The sequence below is a fragment of the Cherax quadricarinatus genome, chromosome 13 (assembly GCF_038502225.1).
Source record: "Cherax quadricarinatus isolate ZL_2023a chromosome 13, ASM3850222v1, whole genome shotgun sequence".
Lineage (NCBI taxonomy): Eukaryota > Metazoa > Arthropoda > Malacostraca > Decapoda > Parastacidae > Cherax > Cherax quadricarinatus.
The window spans coordinates 25771587-25797570 of record NC_091304.1 but is presented as its reverse complement, the minus strand read 5'-3'; the positions used below and the strand labels follow the sequence as shown (position 1 = coordinate 25797570).

The following is a 25984-nucleotide window of genomic DNA, read 5'->3' as shown; positions in this document are numbered from 1 at the left end:
AGAAACAGACCTCTCCGGACAGTTTGAGCAACAGAGGTCCAGTGACTCTCAAGTTGGTCCTAGTGGCATTAAAAAACAATGAAGGGAAGTAACCCTGGATAAGGACATGTCACCTAAAGTCTTTATGGAAGGGGATTCTCCTTCCATAAAGACTTTAGGTAACATTAGTCATTTAAGTACAGTGGACCCCCGGTTAACGATATTTTTTCACTCCAGAAGTATGTTCAGGTGGCAGTACTGACCGAATTTGTTCCCATAAGAAATATTGTGAAGTAGATTAGTCCATTTCAGACCCCCAAACATACACGTACAAACGCACTTACATAAATACACTTACATAATTGGTCGCATTCAGAGGTAATCGTTATGCGGGGGTCCACTGTACTTTATGTGTTTATAATTGTTTTGTGTTTGTAAAACTATAGTTATTATTTAAAAAATGTATTTTTTTTTTAAATATTTTTGGGTGTCTGGAACGGATTAATTGGATTTACATTATTTCTAATGGGAAATACTGCTTTGACTTTTGAACAATTTGAGTTTTAGCAGAGCTTCTGGAACGGATTACGGCCAAAACTAGAAGTTCCACTGTATAACTTTTGACTCTCGAAACACCTAACTACTAATAGCCTACTTGACCGGAAGCATTACCAATAACAAACAGTCGATTAACACACATTTTTGTGTTATATGTATAATATACTGTATTCTTACAATGAAGTAAGCTAAAGAAAAGAAAATGATAAGAAAATCATGAAGAAGAGAAAATACATTTACAGTACTGTACTATATTTATCTATACCCTAAGTTTATGTTGTCAGTTTACAAGATGAATCATCTGCCTGTCAGTACCTACATCAATATTGTCTTTTATGATAAAAAATGCTGTAGATGTTATATATATTAACAACACTAGACATCAAAATTGAATAAATAATGTGAAAAAGAAATTCATATTTCTTTCTTTACATATATATCTGTTCAGGCCAATATCCTCCTTAATGATTGTCTTAATGGCATTTCGGAACTCATGTGCTGACTCTTGGTCAGCAGAAGCTCAGGCAGAGTTGATCAGCATCACACGACAGCCAACCAGCCAGCCTGACCAATACATAAGAACATAAGAAACGAGGAACACTGCAGCAGGCCTACTGGCCCATGCAAGGCAGGTCCATGTCACCCCCAGCTTAGACCAATGACCCACCTAGTCAGGTCACATTCACTGAAGGAAGGAGCATGACATCAGACATAGTAGCACAAGCTAGTCAGGTCCAACTCACACCCACCTACACCCACTCATGTATGTATTTATTTAACCTATTTTTACTTTCCTCTTAAAAGGGAAGTGCTAATGCGACATGACATCACTGAATCCCTGGTGTTTGAAATGCTATTTGCTCTAGCTGGTGCTCAATTGAACTGGTGCTCACTGAAGGTACTAAGCGGTCCCATATTTTTTAAATACTGCGCACATCTAGTGTTAAGACCTATTCTCTCGTGTCTAGGCGACTCAGGTCTAGCCCCAATTTTGAAGAAATGAAAAATAAAACGTTTATCTACGTTTGGAGCGCTACGTGAGCAAACGTATATCTACGTTTGGACAGTTTAAGGGTTAAAAACCATTTGTCTCCATTCACTTCTATCAAATACACTCATGCATGCTTGCTGGAAGTCCAAGCCCCTCGCACACAAAACCTCCTTTACCCCCTCCCTCCAACGTTTCCTAGGCCAACCCCTACACCGCCTTCCCTCCACCACAGATTTATACACTTTCAAAGTCATTCTATTTTGTTGAATTCACTCTACTATCCGAACCACCTCAACAACCCCTCCTCAGCCCTGTGTATAACAGTTTTGGCAATCCCGCACCTCCTCCTAATTTCCAAACTACGAATTCTCTGCATTATATTCACACCACATATTGCCCTCAGACATGACATCTCCACTGCCTCCAGCCTTCTCCTTGCTGCAATATTTGCCACCCATGCTTCACATCCATAAAAGTGTGTTGGTATAACTATACTCTCATACATTCCCCTCTTTGCTTCCATGGAAAAAGTTCTTTGTCTCCACAGACTCCTAAGTGCACCACTCACCCTTTTTCCCTCATCAATTCTATGATTTACCTCATCCTTCATAGACCCATCTGCTGACACGGCCACTCCTAAATTTCTGAATATATTCACCTCCTCCATACTCTCTCCCTCCAATCTGATATCCAATCTTTCGTTACCCCATCTTTTTATTCTCGTCACCTGCACTTTAAAGGAGAGGTTTGGGATATTGGCAGTTTGGAGGGACATGTTGTGTATCTTTATATGTGTATGCTTCTAAACTGTTGTATTCTGAGCACCTCTGCAAAAACAGTGATAATGTGTGAGTGTGGTGAAAGTGTTGAATGATGATGAAAGTATTTTCTTTTTGGGGATTCTCTTTCTTTTTTGGGTCACCCTGCCTCGGTGGGAGACGGCCGACTTGTTGAAAAAAAAAAAAAAAGAAAACCTTACTCTTTCCGATATTCACTTTTAATTTTCTTCTTTTACATATCCTACCAAACTCATCCACCAACCTCTGCAACTTCTCTTCAGATTCCCCCAAAAGCACAGTGTTATCAGCAAACAGCAATTGTGACAACTCTCACTTTGTGTTAGATTCTTTATCTTCTAACCCCACACGTTTTGCAAAGACCCACACATTCACTTCTCTTACAACAACATCTATAATTATATTGAACAACCACGGTGACATCAAACATCCCTGTCTAAGGCCTACTTTTACTGGGAAATAATCTTCCTCTCTCTCCTACATACTCTAACCTGAGCCTCACTATCCTCATAAAAATTCTTCACTGCTTTCAGTAACCTACCTCCTGTACCATACACCTGCAACATCTGCCACATTACCCCCCTATCCACCCTGTCATATGCCTTTTCCAAATACATAAATGCCACAAAAACCTCTTTACCCTTATCTAAATACTGTTCACCCATACATTTCACTGTAAACACTTTGTCTACACACCTCCCTCCTTCAGGATTTCTTTTGCCAATCTTCAGGAAATTTCTTTCTGTAAAAACTGTCTAAGAATCAGAGTACTTAAAAAAAAAAAAATATTGTCAAGATGGCAATAAGTGTCCCTTAAATACAGAAGAAAATTAAAAAGAAAAAAATGAAAGTTACTTCAGCAAGAATATCAAAAAAAATAAAAGAGAAAATTCAATGAGTATAAAATGTTGTAGTGTTATATTATTTGAAACTGCTATTAACTCCTAAACGGTCCAAACTATATATAGGCGTAGCGCCCCAACGTATATCTATATATATAATATATATATATATATTTTTTTTTTTTTTTCAACAAGTCGGTCGTCTCCCACCGAGGCAGGGTGACCCAAAAAAGAAAGAAAATCCCCAAAAAGAAAATACTTTCATCATCATTCAACACATTCACAACACTCTCACATTATCACTGTTTTTACAGAGGTGCTCAGAATACAACAGTTTAGAAGCATATACGTATAAAGATACACAACATATCCCTCCAAACTGCCAATATCCCAAACCCCTCCTTTAAAGTGCAGGCATTGTACTTCCCATTCCCAGGACTCAAGTCCGACTATATGAAAATAACCGGTTTCCCTGAATCCCTTCACTAAATATAACCCTGCTCACACTCCAACAGATCGTCAGGTCCCAAGTATCATTCGTCTCCATTCACTCCTATCTAACACGCTCATGCATGCTTGCTGGAAGTCCAAGCCCCTCGCCCACAAAACCTCCTTTACCCACTCTTTCCAACCCTTTTGAGGACGACATCTACCCCTCCTTCCTTCCCCTATAGATTTATATGCTTTCCATGTCATTCTACTTTGATCCATTCTCTCTAAATGACCAAACCACCTCAACAACCCCTCTTCTGCCCTCTGACTAATGCTTTTATTAACTCCACACCTTCTCCTAATTTCCACACTCCGAATTTTCTGCATAATATTTACACCACACATTGCCCTTAGACAGGACATCTCCACTGCCTCCAACCGTCTCCTTGCTGCTGCATTTACCACCGAAGCTTCACATCCATATAAGAGTGTTGGTACTACTATACTTTCATACATTCCCTTCTTTGCCTCCATAGATAACGTTTTTTGACTCCACATATACCTCAATGCACCACTCACCTTTTTTCCCTCATCAATTCTATGATTAACCTCATCCTTCATAAATCCATCTGCCGACACGTCAACTCCCAAGTATCTGAAAACATTCACTTCTTCCATACTCCTCCTCCCCAATTTGATATCGAATTTTTCTTTATCTAAATCATTTGATACCCTCATCACCTTACTCTTTTCTATGTTCACTTTCAACTTTCTACCTTTACACACATTCTCAAACTCATCCACTAACCTTTGCAGTTTTACTTTAGAATCTCCCATAAGCACAGTATCATCAGCAAAAAGTAACTGTGTCAATTCCCATTTTGAATTTGATTCCCCATAATTTAATCCCACCCCTCTCCCGAAAACCCTAGCATTTACTTCTTTTACAACCCCATCTATAAATATATTAAACAACCATGGTGACATTACACATCCCTGTCTAAGACCTACTTTTACCGGGAAGTAGTCTCCCTCTCTTCTACACACCCTAACCTGAGCCTCACTATCCTCATAAAAACTCTTTACAGCATTTAGTAACTTACCACCTATTCCATATACTTGCAACATCTGCCACATTGCTCCTCTATCCACTCTATCATATGCCTTTTCTAAATCCATAAATGCAATAAAAACTTCCCTACCTTTATCTAAATACTGTTCACATATATGCTTCAATGCAAACACTTGATCTACACATCCCCTACCCACTCTGAAGCCCCCCTGCTCATCTGCAATCCTACATTCTGTCTTACCTCTAATTCTTTCAATTATAACCCTACCGTATACTTTTCCTGGTATACTCAGTAAACTTATTCCTCTATAATTTTTACAATCTCTTTTGTCCCCTTTCCCTTTATATAAAGGGACTATACATGCTCTCCGCCAATCCCTAGGTACCTTCCCCTCTTTCATACATTTATTAAACAAAAGTACCAACCACTCCAACACTATATCCCCCCCTGCTTTTAACATTTGTCATGATCCCATCAGTTCCAGCTGCTTTACCCCCTTTCATTCTACGTAATGCCTCACGTACCTCCACCACACTTACATTCTGCTCTTCTTCACTCCTAAAAGATGGTATACCTCCCTGGCCAGTGCATGAAATTACCGCCTCCCTTTCTTCCTCAACATTTAAATGTTCCTCAAAATATTCTCGCCATCTACCTAATACCTCCCTCTCCCCATCTACTAACTCCCCTACTCTGTTTTTAACTGACAAATCCATACTTTCCCTAGGCTTTCTTAACTTGTTTAACTCACTCCAAATTTTTTTCGAATTTTCATTAAAATTTCTTGACAGTGCCTCTCCCACTCTATCATCTGCTCTCCTTTTGCACTCTCTCACCACTCTCTTCACCTTTCTTTTACTCTCCATATACTCTGCTCTTCTTATAACACTTCTGCTTTGTAAAAACCTCTCATAAGCTACCTTTTTCTCTTTTATCACCCCCTTTACTTCATCATTCCACCAATCACTCCTCTTTCCTCCTGCCCCCACCCTCCTATATGTATATATATATACATGTATATATGTTTTAATTTTCCTGCCTCCAAATTGGATTGGCCTGAGATGCCTGGTCAGCATAGAATGGGTCTTAACACTAGGTATGTGCAGTATTAAAAAAAATCTGGAACCACTTAGTACCTTGTGGGAGCGCCAGTTAAATTGAGCCCCAGCTCGAGCAAACAGTGTGGCAAACACCAAGGATTCACTGCTATAATGTTATATTAACACTCCTCTTTTAAGCGGAAAGTGATGTTAACCCCAAGTTTAGGGTCTGTCGATCTCTATCTGTCTCTGTCTCTCTGTGTCTCTGTCTATCTGTCTCTCTCTCTCTCTCTATCTGTCTCTGCCTTTGTCTACCTGTCTCTGTCTATCTCTTTCAATCTATCTTAGTCTATCTCAGTCTCACAGGTACACATAAATACAAGTATACGTACTATAAATTACCTAGGATAACCCAAAAAATCCAGACAAAGTGCTATACTCTGCTTGAAGATATGAGTAAAGGTGATGACGCAATCTTGTGGCTCTCTCCGAGACAGAGAGCTAGACGGATAGACAGATAGACAGGGAGCTTGACAGACAGACAAATAGACAGACAGAAATGTTTGTGTATCAGGGAAAACAAAGCAGGGGCGATTCTCATCAAATGTCACCTCTAATCTTTTCTTATCAGCTGCCCCCTCCCCCACCCTCCTGTATGCTCATCAAATGTCAGCTCTTATCAGATGTTATCTCATCTTATCATGTCACTGTCAGGGGTGGACTTTGTTTTTCATGCTTCAAGGGAACTTATTATTACCTATTATTATTATTACGTATTCTTCTTCTCCTCCTCCCTATTCTCTTCCTCCTCCTCCTCCTCCTCTTGCTCCTCCTCTTTCTCTTCCTCTTCCTCCTCCTCCTCCTCCTCTTCCTCCTGCTCTTCCTCCTCCTCCTCTTTCTCCTCCTCCTCATAATTATATACTTCCACATATCCAAGACATTGCTGGGACCTATAAATATTTTGTTTATAATACCTAGAGTTTACCTGGAGAGAGTTCCGGGGGTCAACGCCCCCGCGGCCCGGTCTGTGACCAGGCCTCCTGGTGGATCAGAACCTGACCAACCAGGCTGTTACTGCTGGCTGCACGCAATCCAACGTACGAGCCACAGCCCGGCTGGTCAGGTACCGACTTTAGGTGCTTGTCGAGTGCCTGCTTGAAGACAGCCAGGGGTCTATTGGTAATCCCCCTCATGTATGCTGGGAGGCAGTTGAACAGTCTCGGGCCCCTGACACTTATTGTATTCTCTCTTAATGTGCTAGTGACACCCCTGCTTTTCATTGGGGAGATGTTGCATCGTCTGCTGAGTCTTTTGCTTTCGTTGTGAGTGATTTTCGTGTGCAAGTTCGGTACTAGTCCCTCTAGGATTTTCCAGGTGCATATGTATCTCTCCCGCCTGCATTCCAGGGAGTACAGGTTCAGGAAATTCAAGTGGTCCCAGTAATTGAGGTGTTTTATCTCTGTTATGCACGCCGTGAAGGTTCTCTGTACATTTACTAGGTCAGCAATTTCACCTGCCTTGAAAGGTGCTGTTAGTGTGCAGCAATATTCCAGCCTAGATAGAACAAGCGACCTGAAGAGTCTCATCATGGGCTTGGCATCCCTAATTTTGAAGGTCTCATTATCCATCCTGTCATTTTTCTAGCAGGTGCGATTGATACAATGTTATGGTCCTTGAAGGTGAGATCCTCCGACATGATCACTCCCAGGTTTTTGACGTTGGTTTTTCGCTCTATTTTGTGGAAGGAATTTGTTCTGTACTCTGATGAAGTTTTAATTTCCTCATGTATACCATTTAGGAGTAATTGAAATTTCTCATCGTTGAACTTCATATTGTTTTCTGCAGCCCACTGAAAGATTTGGTTTATGTCCGCCTGGAGCCTTGCAGTGTCTGCAATGGAAGACACTGTCATGCAGATTCGGGTGTTATCTGCAAAGGAAGACATGGTGCTGTGGCTGACATCCTTGTCTATGTCAGATATGAGGATGAGAAACAAGATGGGAGCGAGTACTGTGCCTTGTGGAACAGAGCTTTTCACTGTAGCCACCTCAGACTTTACTCTGTTGACTACTATTCTTTGTGTTCTGTTTGTGAGGAAATTATAGATCCATCTACCAACTTTTCCTGTTATTCCTTTTGCACACATTTTGTGCGCTATTACACCATGGTCACACTTGTCGAAGGCTTTTGCAAAGTCTGTATATATTACATCTGCATTCTTTTTGTCTTCAAGTGCATCTAGGACCTTGTCGTAGTGATCCAGTAGCTGAGAAAGACAGGAGCGACCTGCTCTAAACCCATGTTGCCCTGGGTTGTGTAATTGATGGGTATCTAGATGGGTGGCGATCTTGCTTCTTAGGCCCCTTTCAAAGATTTTTATGATATGGGATGTTAGTGCTATCGGTCTGTAGTTCTTTGCTATTGCTTTACTGCCACCTTTGTGGAGTGGGGCTATGTCTGTTGTTTTTAGTAACTGTGGGACGACCCCCGTGTCCATGCTCCCTCTCCACAGGATGGTAAAAGCTCGTGATGGGGGCTTCTGCTAGACTCAAATTTTCGGCAGTCTGTTTAATACTCAAATCAGCAAGTTTTCTAAGAGCTACAATACTTGCACCCTTCCTAGGTGGAACAACCATCATGAATTTCACCAGCAGTATGAACAGAAGGGGAGAATTTGAGGAAAGCACATTCACACACTGAGGACGCCTGCAGGATTAGCCTTACAGAACAACAACTGAGTCGCAGGGTAACACCACAGCTGGATGGGTGCCAGAAGTCAGAAGCAAACTTCTGAAAAGAACCCGAACTAAATTATATTCCAAGACAATAGTAAATGACCAAGGCAGGTGTAAATGTCTACCTGTCAATGTATTTGTGATAATTTAAGTACAATTTCAGTACCTAAAACTAGCGTCAGAACAAAGATTGGTTATGAAATGACAAGAACTACTATAAATTGTAATTATTTTTTTTATTATTATCACACTGGCCGATTCCCACCAAGGCAGGGTGGCCCGAAAAAGAAAAACTTTCACCATCATTCACTCCATCACTCTTGCCAGAAGGGTGCTTTACACTACAGTTTTTAAACTGCAACATTAACACCCCTCCTTCAGAGTGCAGGCACTGTACTTCCCATCTCCAGGACTCAAGTCCGGCCTTCCGGTTTCCCTGAACCCCTTCATAAATGTTACTTTGCTCACACTCCAACAGCACGTCAAGTATTAAAAACCATTTGTCTCCATTCACTCCTATCAAACACGCTCACGCATGCCTGCTGGAAGTCCAAGCCCCTCGCACACAAAACCTCCTTTACCCCCTCCCTCCAACCTTTCCTAGGCCGACCCCTACCCCGCCTTCCTTCCACTACAGACTGATAAACTCTTGAAGTTATTCTGTTTCGCTCCATTCTCTCCACATGTCCGAACCACCTCAACAACCCTTCCTCAGCCCTCTGGACAACAGTTTTGGTAATCCCGCACCTCTTCCTAACTTCCAAACTACGAATTCTCTGCATTATATTCACACCACACATTGCTCTCAGACATGACATCACTGCCTCCAGCCTTCTCCTCGCTGCAACATTCATCACCCATGCTTCACACCCATATAAGAGCGTTGGTAAAACTATACTCTCATACATTCCCCTCTTTGCCTCCAAGGACAAAGTTCTTTGTCTCCAGAGACTCCTAAGTGCACCACTCACCCTTTTCCCCTCATCAATTCTATGATTCACCTCATCTTTCATAAACCCATCCGCTGACACGTCCACTCCCAAATATCTGAATACATTCACCTCCTCCATACTCTCTCCCTCCAATCTGATATCCAATCTTTCATCACCTAATCTTTTTGTTATCCTCATAACCTTACTCTTTCCTGTATTCACTTTCAATTTTCTTCTTTTGCACACCCTACCAAATTCATCCACCAATCTCTGCAACTTCTCTTCAGAATCTCCCAAGAGCACAGTGTCATCAGCAAAGAGCAACTGTGACAACTCCCACTTTATGTGTGATTCTTTATCTTTTAACCCCACACCTCTTGCCAAGACCCTCGCATTTACTTCTCTTACAACCCCATCCATAAATATATTAAACAACCACGGTGACATCCCACATCCTTGTCTAAGGCCTACTTTTACTGGGGAAATAATTTCCCTCTTTCCTACATACTCTAACTTGAGCCTCACTATCCTTGTAAAAACTCTTCACTGCTTTCAGTAACCTACCTCCTACACCATACACCTGCAACATCTGCCACATTGCCCCCCTATCCACCCTGTCATACGCCTTTTCCAAATCCATAAATGCCACAAAGACCTCTTTAGCCTTATCTAAATACGGTTCACTTATATGTTTCACTGTAAACACCTGGTCCACACACCCCCTACCTTTCCTAAAGCCTCCTTGTTCATCTGCTATCCTATTCTCCGTCTTACTCTTAATTCTTTCAATAATAACTCTACCATACACTTTGCCAGGTATACTCAACAGACTTATCCCCCTATAATTTTTGCAATCTCTTTTATCCCCTTTGCCTTGTAATTATCAGAACATAAAAATTACATAAAATAATATGAAAAATAGAAAAAAAAGGTATATCGGCAACACTTCTGCAAGCGGCAGGGCTCTATGTTGCCGTCACATGAGCATCCAGTGCCAACTTCTCTGCCTCATATCTCTGTAAGTATTGACCCCAATTTTTTTTTTATTCTAAAACACTTAAAAAAAATGTGCTCTTTGTTTCTATAAAAAAAAAATTTTTTCTTCTTTTCAAAATATTCGGGGCGCTGCGGGAGTGAACGTATATATAAGTTTGGACCGTTTAAGGGTTATGAGTGCTGTTGAGGTTACAGGCAAAGCCCACTAATGAAACATAAGGAAATCCATAACTTTTCTTTTCATAGCAATATCAGGAACTTTTCCCTTAGAGGTCTTGTTACTTTTGTATTAATCAGAAGAAAACTATAACAGATATGACAAAATTTACAACAATAAAGAAGTCTTAGAATGAGTCGTCTATAACATACTAGAACAGCCAAATCTCTCCAGTGTGGGTGTGTACTTGCCCGATAAAGGGTTGAAAGAAAATACATGTTTCTTCTCACACCTCGAAAAAGCATGTAGCTAATGTGACCAGCAAGTACAAATAGAATATAGAAAAATGGTGTAGTGATCCCACTGCTATCATTACAATGATGAGAAATAAAGGAGTAATGTGAGTGTTATTTCCATTCAGTAAGTCTTACATTTATTCCATACATAAGTACAAGAAAACTTAAAATTAAATACTACCATACAAACTAGGATTACAAAAAACAGGCAATAAGTAATCACAATTTGTATTTAAGTGAATAAAAACAGAAAACAAAATTAACATACATAATAGCCAAGATTAGATCTGAAAAAAAAAAAAGCAGGCAAAGAAGAATACCAACCTATGAAGCACAGCTAGACATAAAACCTCTGCCCACAGTTCAAGACAGTAAATACTGTAGGATTTATGCCCTTCTACTAAGTATAAACTTGCTAAACATCTGACTTGTTTACAGGACAACATCAAAGAAAGAGCAAAGAAATATGCAAATAGAGAAAATTAACATGAGTTAGACAAGTGCAAGAGCATCTGGTGAGTTTTTTTACAAGCACTTGTGACAAACTCAAGAATAAAGAGAAATGAGCAATAAAAAGAAGAAAATTCTTGCTACAGTCATAATTAATTTTTGAGTATGTTAACTAGAAGTTAAGATGAATAAATGAACAAGTGCTCCTTTGTTTAAAAATACTGCATCAACCAGCATATATGATGTATAAATAACACAGGCTGTCAACAGTTTACTAATTAGAAAAATCTGATCAATACATAATTATTCAAGATGGAAGAGACGAAGAGAAGAGCCAATGATTACATCAAATTTTCAAAGCTCTAATTAAATGTTAAAAAAAAAAAAAAAAAAAAAGGAAAGCAGGTTATGAAAATTAATTAAAAGAAAAGAATAAAGAAGCATGCGCACATGCCTTATTTTGATAATTTACAAAAAGTGACTCCACAATCAACGTTAACGGGAATAAATGAGAAAAAAAAAGTATGCTGACGCAAGAGAATAATGTGAAAATTCAGACATCTGTATCTAATGGGTTTACATATTTGTCATAAGAGGAGTCTGAGAAAATATAACTCACTATTTACGAGGAAGAATAGAAAGGTAGCAAGATCATAAGTGCCTTTGTGTAAACAGCATAAGAGATGATCAGAAAATGTACTTAATGACAGACAAGTGAAAGAAAATATTAGTTCTATAGAGGAAGCAGTAAATATGTCCAGCAACCAAAAATCCCTGGAGTTTCCGAATTAAATATGAGTAAGCAAAGAGCTATTGTTATAACAAATAAAGCAAATGACGATATACCAGTTATTATATTAATGCTACATAATTTAGTTACATACCAATAATTTTGCTGGCCTCTTGTGTATACATTGCATACACAATTATTTTCCTTTTCTACTCTTTTTCTTCATGCATCAATCTTTACTTTCCAAACTTAAGTACTATCACACCCCCGTTTATCAGTTACATTGTATAATGAAGGCAAATCATTAAATTTGAATATTACGTGCCTTTTGGAAAAGACCTGTAAAGGGGACCATGTACTGTATAACTTAATGAATGGCAATAATTTAATTTCTGGCCACCACAACTCTGCGGGAAAATCTCATTGTTAAATATATTCATCCCACCTCTCATCAAAATGTGACATTTTTACATCTCCCGTATTGTAACCACTCATGGAAGGCAGAACAACATGCAAAAGTTGTTATATACTTAATTTTCATTAAGCTTTTGGAATAACTAGAGCATATTACATCCTTGAGCAGTTAAGGTCATCTTAGGTCCTGAAAGCTTATAATAACACTGTGATAAGATTATATGAAAAGTGGGAAGTTACCTGAGGTGTTAAGTTCCTTAGGATGAGCCAGGTGGAGGGCAGCTGAGAGTTGGTCCAGGCTCCTGAAGCAGCAACGGCTGCAGCAGCAGCCGAATGTAAGGCACTGTTTGGGGGATTCCTATGCTGCTCTCCAGACCATGATGTTGATCTGCCAAGGGTCCCCCAAGACCCTCCTCCACTGACCACACCGCTATTCTTTTGAACACCCACACTACCAGCAATTAGCCCAGGTGGTGGGCCACGAAGCTTGTTCCCTGGGGCACCCCAAAGTTCTGAGGCCAAATTGCTGCTACCTTCATGGACAGTCTCGCTCCACGATGACCCACTCTTGCCATTGGTCCCACTGCTCAGCTTGCTGTCCCTGCCATTGGTATTTTTTTTTTTCTATGCTTTATTAACTCCTATTAATTTATTATATGCATTAACATGTAATTGACGTAAACTATGGAGAACACAATGAGAGTAAATTAATTTTGAAGGGGGCCAGAGTGTAATTATTCTGTGGGGCCAATATTTTGCAAAGCTGATATTCATTTCATGGCCAAAAATCTTAACACAATAACCTTCTCCCCTCATTTGAAAATGGTCCACTTAAGTTATCAACACCCCCACTGGGTCCAAAAGGACTTCATTCCATCTAGGCCCATATCAAAATTAGTTGGCATGGAAGTAAAAGTACAGGCATAGTATGGTAAATTTCAAGCAGAAATGTACACCGGAAGCTCCCTAATGAATAAATTTTGGCAGTGTGACAGAGGGACAAAAAGCAAAGTCACAAAGCACATTAAAATGAAGTCCATCTGAAGTTCAAGCTTTTAACATTTCATGCAAAAATATTAAATTAAGCTTCCAAATAAATGTGCTCTGACACAAGTGTGATATGGCAAGCCACACTAACATCAACATTTGATAATTCAATATACCAAGACCCAATTTTACTTGGAAAACCCATTTGGATGCTCATAAATTAAATTATAAAATGGTTAAATAGGTAGACACAGAAAGCATGTTCATACAGCACAATGAATAGTCAATTTAATAAGTAACTGACTAATCTGAAACAGGTTCATGCACCCTCCTTTTTCAATTATTATTCCTATAGAAAGCTATTTTGAGTTTCTTCTGTGTACAGTACTATATTATAAAGTCAAAATTTAGCAAAGACTGAAATAAGTAAAAATTTTATATTAAGAAAAATAGTAAAGAACATCAAAAGGACCATATGATTACCCTAGACTTATCCCTACTGTGGCTACCACAATACCCACACAATGACAAGATCTCTCAGATACACACGTGCTAAGTAACCATAAGTACTAACGTACCCTGACAGCGGAGAGTTGGTGGTGTGGTGGCCGGGTCCTGGGTTGAAGCTCCAGGTGTTGGAGGAAAGTGAAAGGGAGGTAAGATGGCTGGTCATGTCTGAAACAGTGTTGGTGGTCGGGGTCTTGCTGATAGATGACAACAACTCTGAGTCCTTAATACCCAAGGACAAAGGAGAACGTGTCACTGAACCCGGCGTTATATTTGGGTCATCCTCAATATTCTTCATCTGAAATTTAGTTGTTACTAAGTATATCTGTATATTTCAGTTTTGAAAATTTACCCATAAAGTTGAATACTGCATCTAGATCACGAATATATTCAAGAAACCAAGCCTAATTTACTTACTCTAAACCAATAATGATTCTAGCATCTGAAAATGTAACATCCATTTAACAAGATTCTCCACAATTAAACAATCATATCCTGACACAATAGAGGAGGCCCACTTCAGCTAATATGAAGCATACACAAGAGGGTATTGTTCCTCATCCAAAGAAGTACAAAGGATCTAAAAATAATAGCTTGAAACTGTATATCGCAGAGTAAGAAAACATGCAAGCCAAGAAATTTTATAAGGCAGAATTCTCAAGTTTAGCAACCTCAAAGAATATGTCAGCAATGTCATTGAGTAACTGTCCAAAAAAAAAAAAAAGCCAACAACCTACCAAATTCAAGGTAGTCTGGAAAAAACTGCTCACACAAGCACTGTACCTCTTTTATGACATAAATAGACTAGTGCTTTGACTTAGACTCCCTTAAGTTTTTTTAACAATGAACTCCATGCACCCAACTGAGAGAATGTTTTCCATTACCTAAGTTAAACCTTTTTTTTTTTTTTTTCTCTTTTAACATGTTAGCCATTTCCCACCAACGTAGGTTGACCCCAAAAGAAAGAAAACCCCAAAAAATGAAAGAAAGAAAAAAAAAATCATCATCATTCAACATTTTTACAATCACTCATAGATAATCCCTATCTTTGCAGAGGCACTCAGATACAACAACTTAGATGTCCCTCCAAACTGCCAATATCCCAAACCCCTCCTTTAAAGTTTCCCATTTCCAGGACTCAAGTCCGGCTAACCGGTTTCTTTGAATCCCTTCACAAAATATTACCCTGCTCACACGTCAGGTCCCAAAAGCCATTCATCTCCATTCACTCTCATTTAACACGCTCACACACACTTGCTGGAAGTCCAAGCCCCTCACTCACAAAACCTCCTTTACCCCCCCTTCCAACCTTTCCAGGGATGACCCCTAACCCAACTTCCTTCCCCTATAGATTTATACGTTCCCCAAGTCATTCTACTTTGCTCCGCTCTCCCTAAATGACCAAACCACCTCAACAGCACCTCTCCAGCCCTCTTGACTAATACTTTTAGTAACTCCACACCATCACTTAATTTCCACACTACGAATTCTCTACATAATATTTACACCACACATTGCACTTGGACACATCTCCACTGCCTCCAGCCCCAGCCTCGCTGTAGCATTTACAACCCGAACTTCACACCCATATAAGAGTGTTGGCGCCACTATACTCTCATACATTCCCATTTTTGCCTCCATGGATAAAGTTTTTTATCTCCATGGATAACGTTTTTTGTCTCCACAGATACCTCAACGCACCTCTCACCTTTTTTCCCTCATCACTTCTATGGTTAACTTCATCCTTCATAAATCCATCTGCTGACAAGTCAACTCCCAAATATCTGAAAACATTCACTTCTTCTATACTCCCTCCCTCCAATGTGACATCCAAATTTTCTTTATCTAAATTGTTTGATACGCTCACCACCTTACTCTTATCTATGTTCACTTTCAACTTTCTACCCTTACACACCCTCACAAACTCATCCACTAACCTTTGCAACTTTTCTTTAGAATCCCCCAAAAGAACAGAATCATCAGGAAAAATTAACTGTGTCAACCCCCATTTTGTATTTGATTCCCCACAATTTAACCCCAACCCTCTCCCCAACACACCAGCATTTACTTCTTGTACAACCCCATCTACAATTATGTTAAACACCCATGGTGACATTACACATCCCTGTCTAAGACCTACTTTTACTTGGAAGCAATCTCCCTCTCTCCTACACACCCTAACCTGACCATCACTATCCTCTTAAAAACTCTTAACAGCATTTAGTAATGTACTACCTATTCCAAACACTTGCAACATCTGCTACATTGCTCCTCTATCCACTCTTATCATATGCTTTTTCTAAATCCATATATGCAATGAAAACTTCCCTACCTTTATTTAAATACTGTTCACATATATGTTAGCAGATGGGTTTATGAAGGATGAAGTTAATCATAGAATTGATGAAGGAAAAAAGGTGAGTGGTGCATTGAGGTATCTGTGGAGACAAAAAACGTTATCCATGGACGCAAAGAAGGGAATGTACGAAAGTATAGTGGTACCAACACTTTTATGTGGGTGTGAAGCTTGGGTTGCAAATGCTTCAGCGAGGAGGCGGTTGGAGTCAGTGGAAATGTCCTGTCTAAGGGCAATGTGTGGTGTAAATATTATGCAGAGAATTCAGTGTGTGGAAATTAGGAGGAGGTGTGGAGTTACTAAAAGTATTAGTCAGAGGGCTGAAGAGGGGTTGTTGAGGCAGTTTGGTCATTTAGAGAGAATGGAGCAAATTAGAATGACTTGGAGAGCATATAAATCTGTAAGGGAAGGAAGGTGGGGTAGGGGTCCTCCTCGAAAAGGTTGAAGAGAGGGGGTAAAAAAGGGTTTTGTGGGCAAGGGGCTTGGACTTCCAGCAAGCACGTGTGAGCGTGTTAGATAGGAGTGAATGGAGACGAATGGCTTTTGGGACCTAACGAGCTGTTTGAGTGAGAGCAGGGTAATATTTAGTGAAGGGATTCAGGGAAACCAGTTACTTTTATATAGCCGGATTTGAGTACTGTAAATGGGAATTACAATGCCTGCACTTTAACCCTTAAATTGTCCAAGCAGATCTATGTTCACATGCATAGTGCTGCAAAAGTAGTTTTCCTTTTTTTTACTTATTTTCAAATATAAAAAAAAAAATCCAAGTTTTTTTTTTACACATTTTCAAATGCAAAAAAGAAAAGAAAATCTACTTTTTTTTACATATTTTCAAATGTTGAAAAAACGTAGATCTACGTTTGGACAGTTTAAGGGTTAAAGGAGGGGCTTGGAATATTGGCAGTTTGGAGGGATATGTTATATATGCTTCTAAACTGATGCATCTGGGAGCCTCTGCAAAGACAGTCATTATGTGTGAGTGAGGTGAAAGTGTTGAATGATGATGAAAGTATTTTCTTTTTGGGAATTTTCTTTCTTCTTGGGTCACCCTGCCTCGGTGGGAGACGTCAGACTTGTTGAAAAAAAATATATACATATGCTTCAAAGTAAACACCTGATCTATACATCCCTTACCAATTCTAAAGCCTCGCTGTTCATCTGCAATCCTGCTCTCTGTCTTATCTCTAATTCTTTCAATAATAACGCTACCATACACTTTACCTGGTATACTCAGTAAACTTGTTCTCCCATAATTTTTACAATCTCTTTTGTCCCCCCTTCCCCTCTTTCATACATTTATTAAACAAAAATACTAACCACTTCAACACTATATCTCCCCCTGCTTTTAACATTTGTCATAATCCCATCAGTTCCAGCTGCTTTACCACCTCTCATTCTATGTAATGCCTCACACACCTTCCCCACACTCAAAACATGCTCTTCTTCACTCCTAAAAGATGTTATACCTTCCTGGTCAGTCCATGAAATTACTGCCTCCCTTTCTTCATCGACATTTAAAAGTTCCTCAAAATATTCTCGCCATCTACCCAATACCTCCAGCATCAGTGAGGTCAAAAGATCAGTGCCCCAAGGCACTGTCCTGGCACCTATGCTGTCTCTCATCCTCATAGCAGACATAGATAAAAACACCTGGCACACTCTTTATCATCATTTACAGATTACAATACAATAAGCATGAAAGTCACTAAGGTAGAGGACACTGAAAAAGTACAGAAAGACATAAACAGGGTCTTCCAGTGGGCAGTGGAAAACAACATGATGTTCAATGGTGATAAGTTCCAGCTGCTTATCTATGGAAAGAATGAAGAAATCAAAAGGAACACTACATACAAAACTCAAGAGGGTCACCAAATAGAATGTAAGGAACACGTAAAAGACCTAGGAATAATTATGTCAACTGACCTTTCTTTTAGAGACCATAACAAGACAAAGATCACGACAGCCAGGAAGATGATGGGGTGGGTACTGAGAACTTTCAAAACAAGGGAAATAATGCCGATGGTGACACCCTTCAAATCACTAGTGCTCCCTCACTTAGAATATTGCTCAGTGCTGACGGGTGCATTCAAAGCAGGATAAATATCGGAGCTAGAACAAATACAGAGATCGTTTACGGCTCACACTAAGCCAGTAAAGCACCTAAACTACTGGAAATGCCTTCAAGTCTTGAATATGTACAACATAACAACATACTGGAGTGAGGGATATGGGAGGAAGTGTAAAATAAACCTAGTGAGGAGCAGGGGTGTGGTGAGGACAATAAGGGAACATAGTATCAACAGCTGGGGTCCCAGACTTAAACATCTTGCCAGAAAATATCAAACATGGTTGGAACAAGTGTAGAAGCCTTCAAGAGGAAACTGGACAAGTATCTTCACCAGGTGCCAGATCAACTAGGCTGTGATGGATGTGAGGCAGCAGGCCTCCAGCAGCAACAGCCTGGTTGACCAGGGAAGTACCAGATGAGCCTGGCCCATGGCCGGGCTCAGAGAGTAGATACTCTCAAGACTCTTCAAAGGTATATCAAAGGTATATCCCCATCTACTAACTCCCCTACTCTGTTTTTAACTGACAAAATCCATTTGTTCCTTGGGTTTTCTTATCTCCAAAAATTTTTCTTATTCTCAGCAAAATTTCTTGACAGTGCCTCTCCCACTCTATCATTTGCTCTCCTTCTGCACTCTCTCACCACTCTTCATCTTTCTTTTAGTCTCCATATACTCTGCCCTTCTTATATCACTTCTGCTTTGTAAAAACCTCTCATAAGCTACCTTTTTCTCTTTTATTGCACCCTTTACCTTATCATTCCACCAATCACTCCTCTTTCCTCCTGCACCCACTCTCCTATAGCCACAAACTTCTGCCCCACATTCTAATACTGCATTTTTAAAACTATCCCATCTCTCTTCAACCCACCCCACTACCCATACTTGCACTACCCCACCTTCCTGCCAATGGTTGCTTATATCTCACCTTAACTTCCTCCTCCCTCCTAAGTAGCTACAACTAAACAATGATCTGATAAATCTAACGACTCTCTAAAAACATGCTGAAGTCTACTCATCAACCTTTCAATCTTTGTCAGTTAGCTTTCATGAATGCACAATTGAAGTTATTTTATGTGCAATATGCAAACCTGTTTTCATTCACCACTCTCAAATGATAACATTACAGAATTAAATGCATCATTACTACTTTTAAAAGTACTCAATTACATCTATATAAATAGACACATAAACTCATCCAGTACAATATTTAATCTCAAAGGATTATGGCCAACAATTCATTTTAAGGGTTTTGGTACAATGCCTATATTTTTTCTTATTTTCTTAACATACAAGCCATCTACCATTGATGTGAGGTGACCAAAAAAGGAACATGTTCACTGTCACTCATTCATTGTCAGAAGTGTGATGACATCACAGCACAGATGGAACTCCAAACTGCAACATGTCTATCATTTCTTCAGAGTGCAGGCACTGTTCTTTCCACCTCCAGAATTCAAGTCCATCCAACCAGTTTCCCTGAATTCCTTCATAAATGTTACCTTGCTTACACTCCAACAGCATGTCAAGTCATACAAGCCACTTGACTACACTTACTCCTAACACACACACACACACACACACACACACACACACACACACACACACACACACACACACACACACACACACACACACACACACACACACACGCACGCGCACTCACACACGCATGTGCACGCACACACGCATGCACACGCAAACACACATGCAGACATGCGCGCGTGCACACACACACATGCACAAACACACATGCATAAACACACAAGCACAAACACACACACACACACACAAGCATGCACAAACACACAAGCACACACACACACACACACACACACACACACACACACACACACACCCCTGTCGGATGTCCAAGCCCTTCGCACTCAAAACCTACTTTACTCCCTATCTCCAACCTTTCCTAGAACAATCTCTGCCCAATTTATACACCCACCTAATAATCCTATTTTGCTCTATCTTCTCAATGTCCAAACCACCTCAAAAAACCCTCCTCAGCCCTCTGAATAATACTTTAGGAAACCCTACACCTTGTAATCTCCAAGCTTATAATTCTCTGAATACTGACATCATCACACTGTCCTTCAATGCACTTTCAGTGCCTCCAGCCTCCTCACTACAATGTTTAAAACACATGCCCCACACCAAGACAATAGTACTGTTTTCATTATGGTACATTCCCCCCCCCCCCTTTTTTTGTCTTCCATGAATAAAGTTCTAAATCTCCACAGATGCTTCAATTTACTACCCACCTTTTCCCCTCATCAATTCCATAGGTCACCTTATTTTTCAAAGCCCACTTGCCGACAAGTCCATTCCCAAATACATGAACACATTTACTCCCTCCATACCCCCTTCCCTCCTATCAGTTATCCAACCTTTCACTGCCGAGACTTTTTTGTTACTCTCATCCACTTGCTCTTTCATACGTTTCCTTTCATTTCCTGCTTTTTTATACTCTCCCAAATTCCTCCACCAACCTTTGCAACTTTTCTTCCCAATCTTCCAAAAGAACTGTATCACTGCCAAAAAGCATCTGTGATACCTCCCACTTTTTATCAAATTCTCTTGTTAAATCCCACACCTCTCCCCAACACACTAGCATTCACTTTTTTTTTACAACCCCTAACTATAAATGTCAAACTATGGTGATATCACACATCACTGTCTAAGGCCTACTTTTAATGGACAAGAAGCCCCCTCTCTCCTACACACTAACCTGAGCACCAACATTCACATACAACACTTTCTGCTTTTAACAACTTACCACTTATTCTATATATTTGCAACATCAGCCACATTGCCCCTCTATCCACCCTATCACATGCCATATCTATATTAGCTACAATTTTGAAATCTGTGATATTAAAATCTTAATTTTCATACTGCCATGGAATCAAACATTGAAAATGCAAAAAGTTTGAAAAAGGGATGGAACATTTTATTGCAGATACTCATTTATTTAACAAATTGATTATATATAACTTGTGGTAGATTTTATAATATAAGAACATAAGAAAGAAGGAACACTGCAACAGGCCCACTGACCCATCCGGAGCAGGTCCATGCCCCCCCCCCCCCCCCGATTAGCCCAATGATCCACCCAGTCTGGTCACCTCCACTCAAGGATGGAGCACGGCACCAGACCCAGCAGCACAAGCTAGTCAGGTCCAACTCACACCCACCCACACCCACTCATGTATTTATCTAACTTATTTTTAAAACTACACAATGTTTTAGCCTGAATAACTGTACTTGGGAGTTTGTTCCACTCATCCACGACTCCATTACCAAACCAGTGCTTTCCTGTATCCTTCCTGAATCTGAATTTTTCCAACTTGAAACCACTGCTGCGAGTCCTGTCTTGGCTGCAATGGTTTCAAGTTGGAAAAATTCAGATTCAGGAAGGATATAGGAAAGCACTGGTAATTTTATATCACAAACTAGTAGGCAATTTTAGTACTGAAGAAAAAACAGCAAACTACCTATTACTAGCCTTCTAATTCACAATGTACTTCAAATTTGTTACATACCATCCATGGTTTTCCTGGTTCAAAAGGCTTAATGTCAAGGCCATATGACCCTGAGGCATTGGTCTGTGAGGAAGCAGCCCATTGTGAGTCCATATTTGGGACTCCTTTGTCACCAGTAGTGTTATCATTGCCACCACTGCTACTTTCAGGCCATCCAGTCTCAGAGGTGCGATTTAGAGACCAGGTGCTGTAATCAACATACATCTATATTAGCCATCCTAATAAAAATTCAATGATAAACTTACACGAGGCTCAACTTGACATAATATAGCTCCAAAAACTTTAATAGAAACATCTACAGGTCTCCCTCAGCATTCGTGCTTTCAACTTTCGCGGGCTTCACACATTTGCGAATTCCCAGCCGCCAAATCATATTTATGTTGAAGACTCTGAAGTCTATGAACGACACTGATGAGGCATAATACCCTACAAAACTCATTTGTAGATATGAAGAAATGGTCTCAGTTGCCCATCACAATGTTCTTCACAAGAAAGCCTGCCACTACAGTCCCCATCCCTTTACCCAAGGTCCTATTGATGCTAAAACCTTGGGTAGTTTCTATTTAATCACGTGCTAAAACCTTGGGTAGTTTAAAAATTGGGTTGGATAAATACATGAGTGAGAGAGGTTGGACTTGAGTGGGATTTGCACGTGAGTAAATAGAATTGTCAAAGCTTATTGCTTGGGTAGCACTGAAAATTGAGTTGGGAAAATATTGTTAGTGTAAACAAATGGTATAAAATACCAACACAATGGAAATATAAACACACATGCAGTATAATGTGATCCTTTACTGACAACGTTTCGCCCACACAGTGGGCTTTATCAAGTCACAAACAGATCTACCTGGGTGGAAGGTACGTGAGTATTTACAGGATGAAGTCAGGTTGAGAATGCTGCATGTGACGATCTGCTGAGTGGGGTTATAAAGTCTAATATCTTGGGTAGCTTGAAAGAAAGATTGGATAAGTAAATGAGTAGACCTTCTGCAGTGTTCCTCCATTCTTATGTGGGATAGCGATGAAGAACTTTCTTGGCTTCTATAACACAGATGAACCCCTTGCCAAGAAACTTCTTCATCGCTATCCCACATAAGAATTGAAGAACATTGCAGAAGATCTACTCAAATACTTATCCAATCTCTCTTCCAAGCTACCCAAGGTACTAGACTCTATAACCCTACTCGGTAGATCATCACATGCAGCATTCTCAACCTGACTTCATCCTATAAATACTCACGTACCTTCCACCCAGGCAGATCTGTTTGTGACTTGATAAAGTCCACTGTGTGGGTGAAACGTTGTCAATAAAGGATCACATTATTCTGCATGTGTGTTTATATTTCCATTCTGTTAGTGTGATGGATTTTGAAGGACCTGCCTACTATGGGCCAACAGGCCCATAGTAGGCAGGTCTGCTAGACGTCCTTAACTGCCTATATAAGCGCCAGTCTCTTTGCCTGTGCTCCTTAGCTGCTGGGTCAAGCCCTGGTTCTATTTCTACAACTAAGAACACTCCTCTCCAGCGCTATTCTTCGTCTGTCTCATCTTCCCTGCTCATTCCATTGGGGTCTTACCTGCACTTGGTCGTTCGTTCATTCGCCTGTGCTCCAGAATCTCTACGACCACGGTGCTCTCTGCACCAACTCCAAGGCTGAGGGACTGATTACCCCATCTTTTGCATATAATTCTACTGTCTTCTAGTTATGTCCTAGAATCTATATTGATAAAGCCACTGGATTGTGAAACGTCTACAATAAAGATAGCCAGATGTTGCACATGTGTCTTAACTTTCATTTTGTTGGTATTGTATACCTTTCTTGCACAACAGGCCTACTGCAGTGTTCCTCCTTTCTTATGTTCATCTTATAACCATACTAGGCAGACTGTTCCACTTATCAACATAAGAACAAAAGAAAGGAGGAACACTGCAGCAGGCCTGTTGGCCCATACTAGTCAGGTCCTTCACAATCCATCCCACTAGCAGAATATTTGCTCACCCCAATTTTCAATGCTACCCAAGCAATAAGAACGTCTCTTCTGCTTCTATCAACTTTTCTGTACTCGACTGAAAAAGCCTACTGTGTAGGCAAAATGTTTTGAAAAAAAAAAGACACCTAACTGTTGTATATGTGTCTTACCTAACAACCTGTCGGTATTTTATACCATTTTAATATTCAATAAGAACATAACACAGGTGGAACACTGCAGTAGGCCTGTTGGCCTATACTTGGCAGGTCCTTCACAAATCCAACCGACTAACAGAATAAACGCTACCCAAGCACTAAGCTTTGACAATTCTATTTACTCACGTGCAAGTCCCACTCAAATCCAACCCCTCTCACTCATGTATTTATCCAACCTAAATTTGAAACTACCTAAGATTTTAGCTTCGATAGGACCTTGAGTGGCTTTAACCCTTTGACTGTCGCGGTCGTATATATATACATCTTACGAGGTACCGTGTTTAACGTATATATACTCATAAATTCTAGTGGCTTCAAATCAAGCAGGAGAAAGCTGGTAGGCCCACATGTGAGAGAATGGGTCTGTGTGGTCAGTGTGCACCATATAAAAAAATCCTGGAGCACGCAGTGCATAATGAGGAAAAAAAAAACTCTGACCATTTTTTTTAATTAAAATGCCGACTTTGTGGTCTATTTTCGAATAGTATTTATAGTTGTATTCTCGTTTTCTTGGTCTCATTTGATAGAATGGAAAACATGTTATAGAAATAGAGGTGATTTTGATTGATTTTACTATAAAAAAGAACCTGGAAATGGAGCTCAAAGTAGGGGAAATGTTTGATTTTTGCCGATGTTCAAAAGTAAACAAATGATGCCATTGTTCAATAAATGTCCAACTAGCCATTCTAATATGCAGCCATGAATGGGTTGACATTACAGTGGACCCCCGCATAACGATTACCTCCGAATGCGACCAATTATGTAAGTGTATTTATGTAAGTGCGTTTGTACGTGTATGTTTGGGGGTCTGAAATGGACTAATCTACTTCACAATATTTCTTATGGGAAAAAATTCGGTCAGTACTGGCACCTGAACATACTTCTGGAGTGAAAAAATATCGTTAACCGGGGGTCCACTGTATTTATACAATTATTACAATATTGCAGTAGTCTGCATAACAGTAAATCCTCTATTTTTTGTTAGAATAAAAATTCAAAATAGAAAGCAAGAGTAATATCAGAGGGGCCTGGAAACGTGACTGATGAACAAAGAAAATTTTATTTTAGAGCCAGGAATGTCTGCATTGTTCATTCTGGACCTTATTTTGAAATTGTCATATTTTTAAATTTTCGTGAAATTGGCCAAATTGCAAATTTCTGAGCACGTTATTGGGTAGTTGAAATTGGTAAATGGGCAGTTTCTTGTACTCAATCGATAAAAAAAACGGAGTTCTAAAGAAATAGCTATGAGTTTGGTCGACTGGAACAATGGAATTAGCCGAAAATAGGGCTCAAGGTGGGCGAAATCGCAGATTTGTAAATATCGTCGAGGTCGCTAACTTCGCGAGAGCGTAATTCCGTCAGTTTTCCATCAAATTTCGTGTTTTTGGTGTCATCACAATCAGAAAAATATTCTCTATCATTTCATCAGAAAAGTAACTTTTTTTTTTTTTAATTTTGCAACACCAGGAGACACCTCAGGATTGGGGGTTGCGACAGTCAAAGGGTTAAAGAGAGACTGGACAAATATACGAGTGGGAGGAGCATGTATTTATATATACAATACAATGTTTTCATATTTTTTATGATAGTTCATGGTCAATAGGTTAACCCCTTGACTGTCGCAACCCCCAATCCTGAGGTGTCTCCTGGTGTCGCAAAATTAAAAAAAAAAAAAAAAAAAAAAACTATTTTTTCTTATGAAATGATAGAGAATCTTTTCCCGATTGTAATGACACCAAAAATCGAAATTTGATGGAAAACTGACAGAATTATGCTCTCGCGAAGTTAGCGACCTTGGCGATATTTACAAATCGGCGATTTCACCCACTTTGAGCCTTATTTTCGCCTAATTCCATTGTTCCAGTCGACTAAACTCATAGCTATTTCTTTAGAACTCCGTTTT

The 25984-nt window shown here is 39.8% G+C and overlaps 1 protein-coding gene across 9 annotated transcripts in view; it reads right to left on the bottom strand.

Annotated features, from left to right (window-relative positions):
• Positions 1-25984, bottom strand: part of LOC128688712 (protein Gawky) — a 288268-nt gene that overhangs the window by 12401 nt on the left and 249883 nt on the right. For 8 of the 9 annotated variants that reach the window (XM_070084599.1, XM_070084598.1, XM_070084601.1 and 5 more), the window contains 3 exons: positions 21893-22079; positions 13988-14214; positions 12663-13023 (listed from right to left, as the gene is read on the bottom strand). In XM_070084599.1, the coding sequence (XP_069940700.1) occupies positions 12663-13023; positions 13988-14214; positions 21893-22079 (775 nt within the window). The remainder of the gene's footprint in view (positions 1-12662; positions 13024-13987; positions 14215-21892; positions 22080-25984) is intronic. The other variant, XM_070084602.1, reaches the window with a different exon arrangement.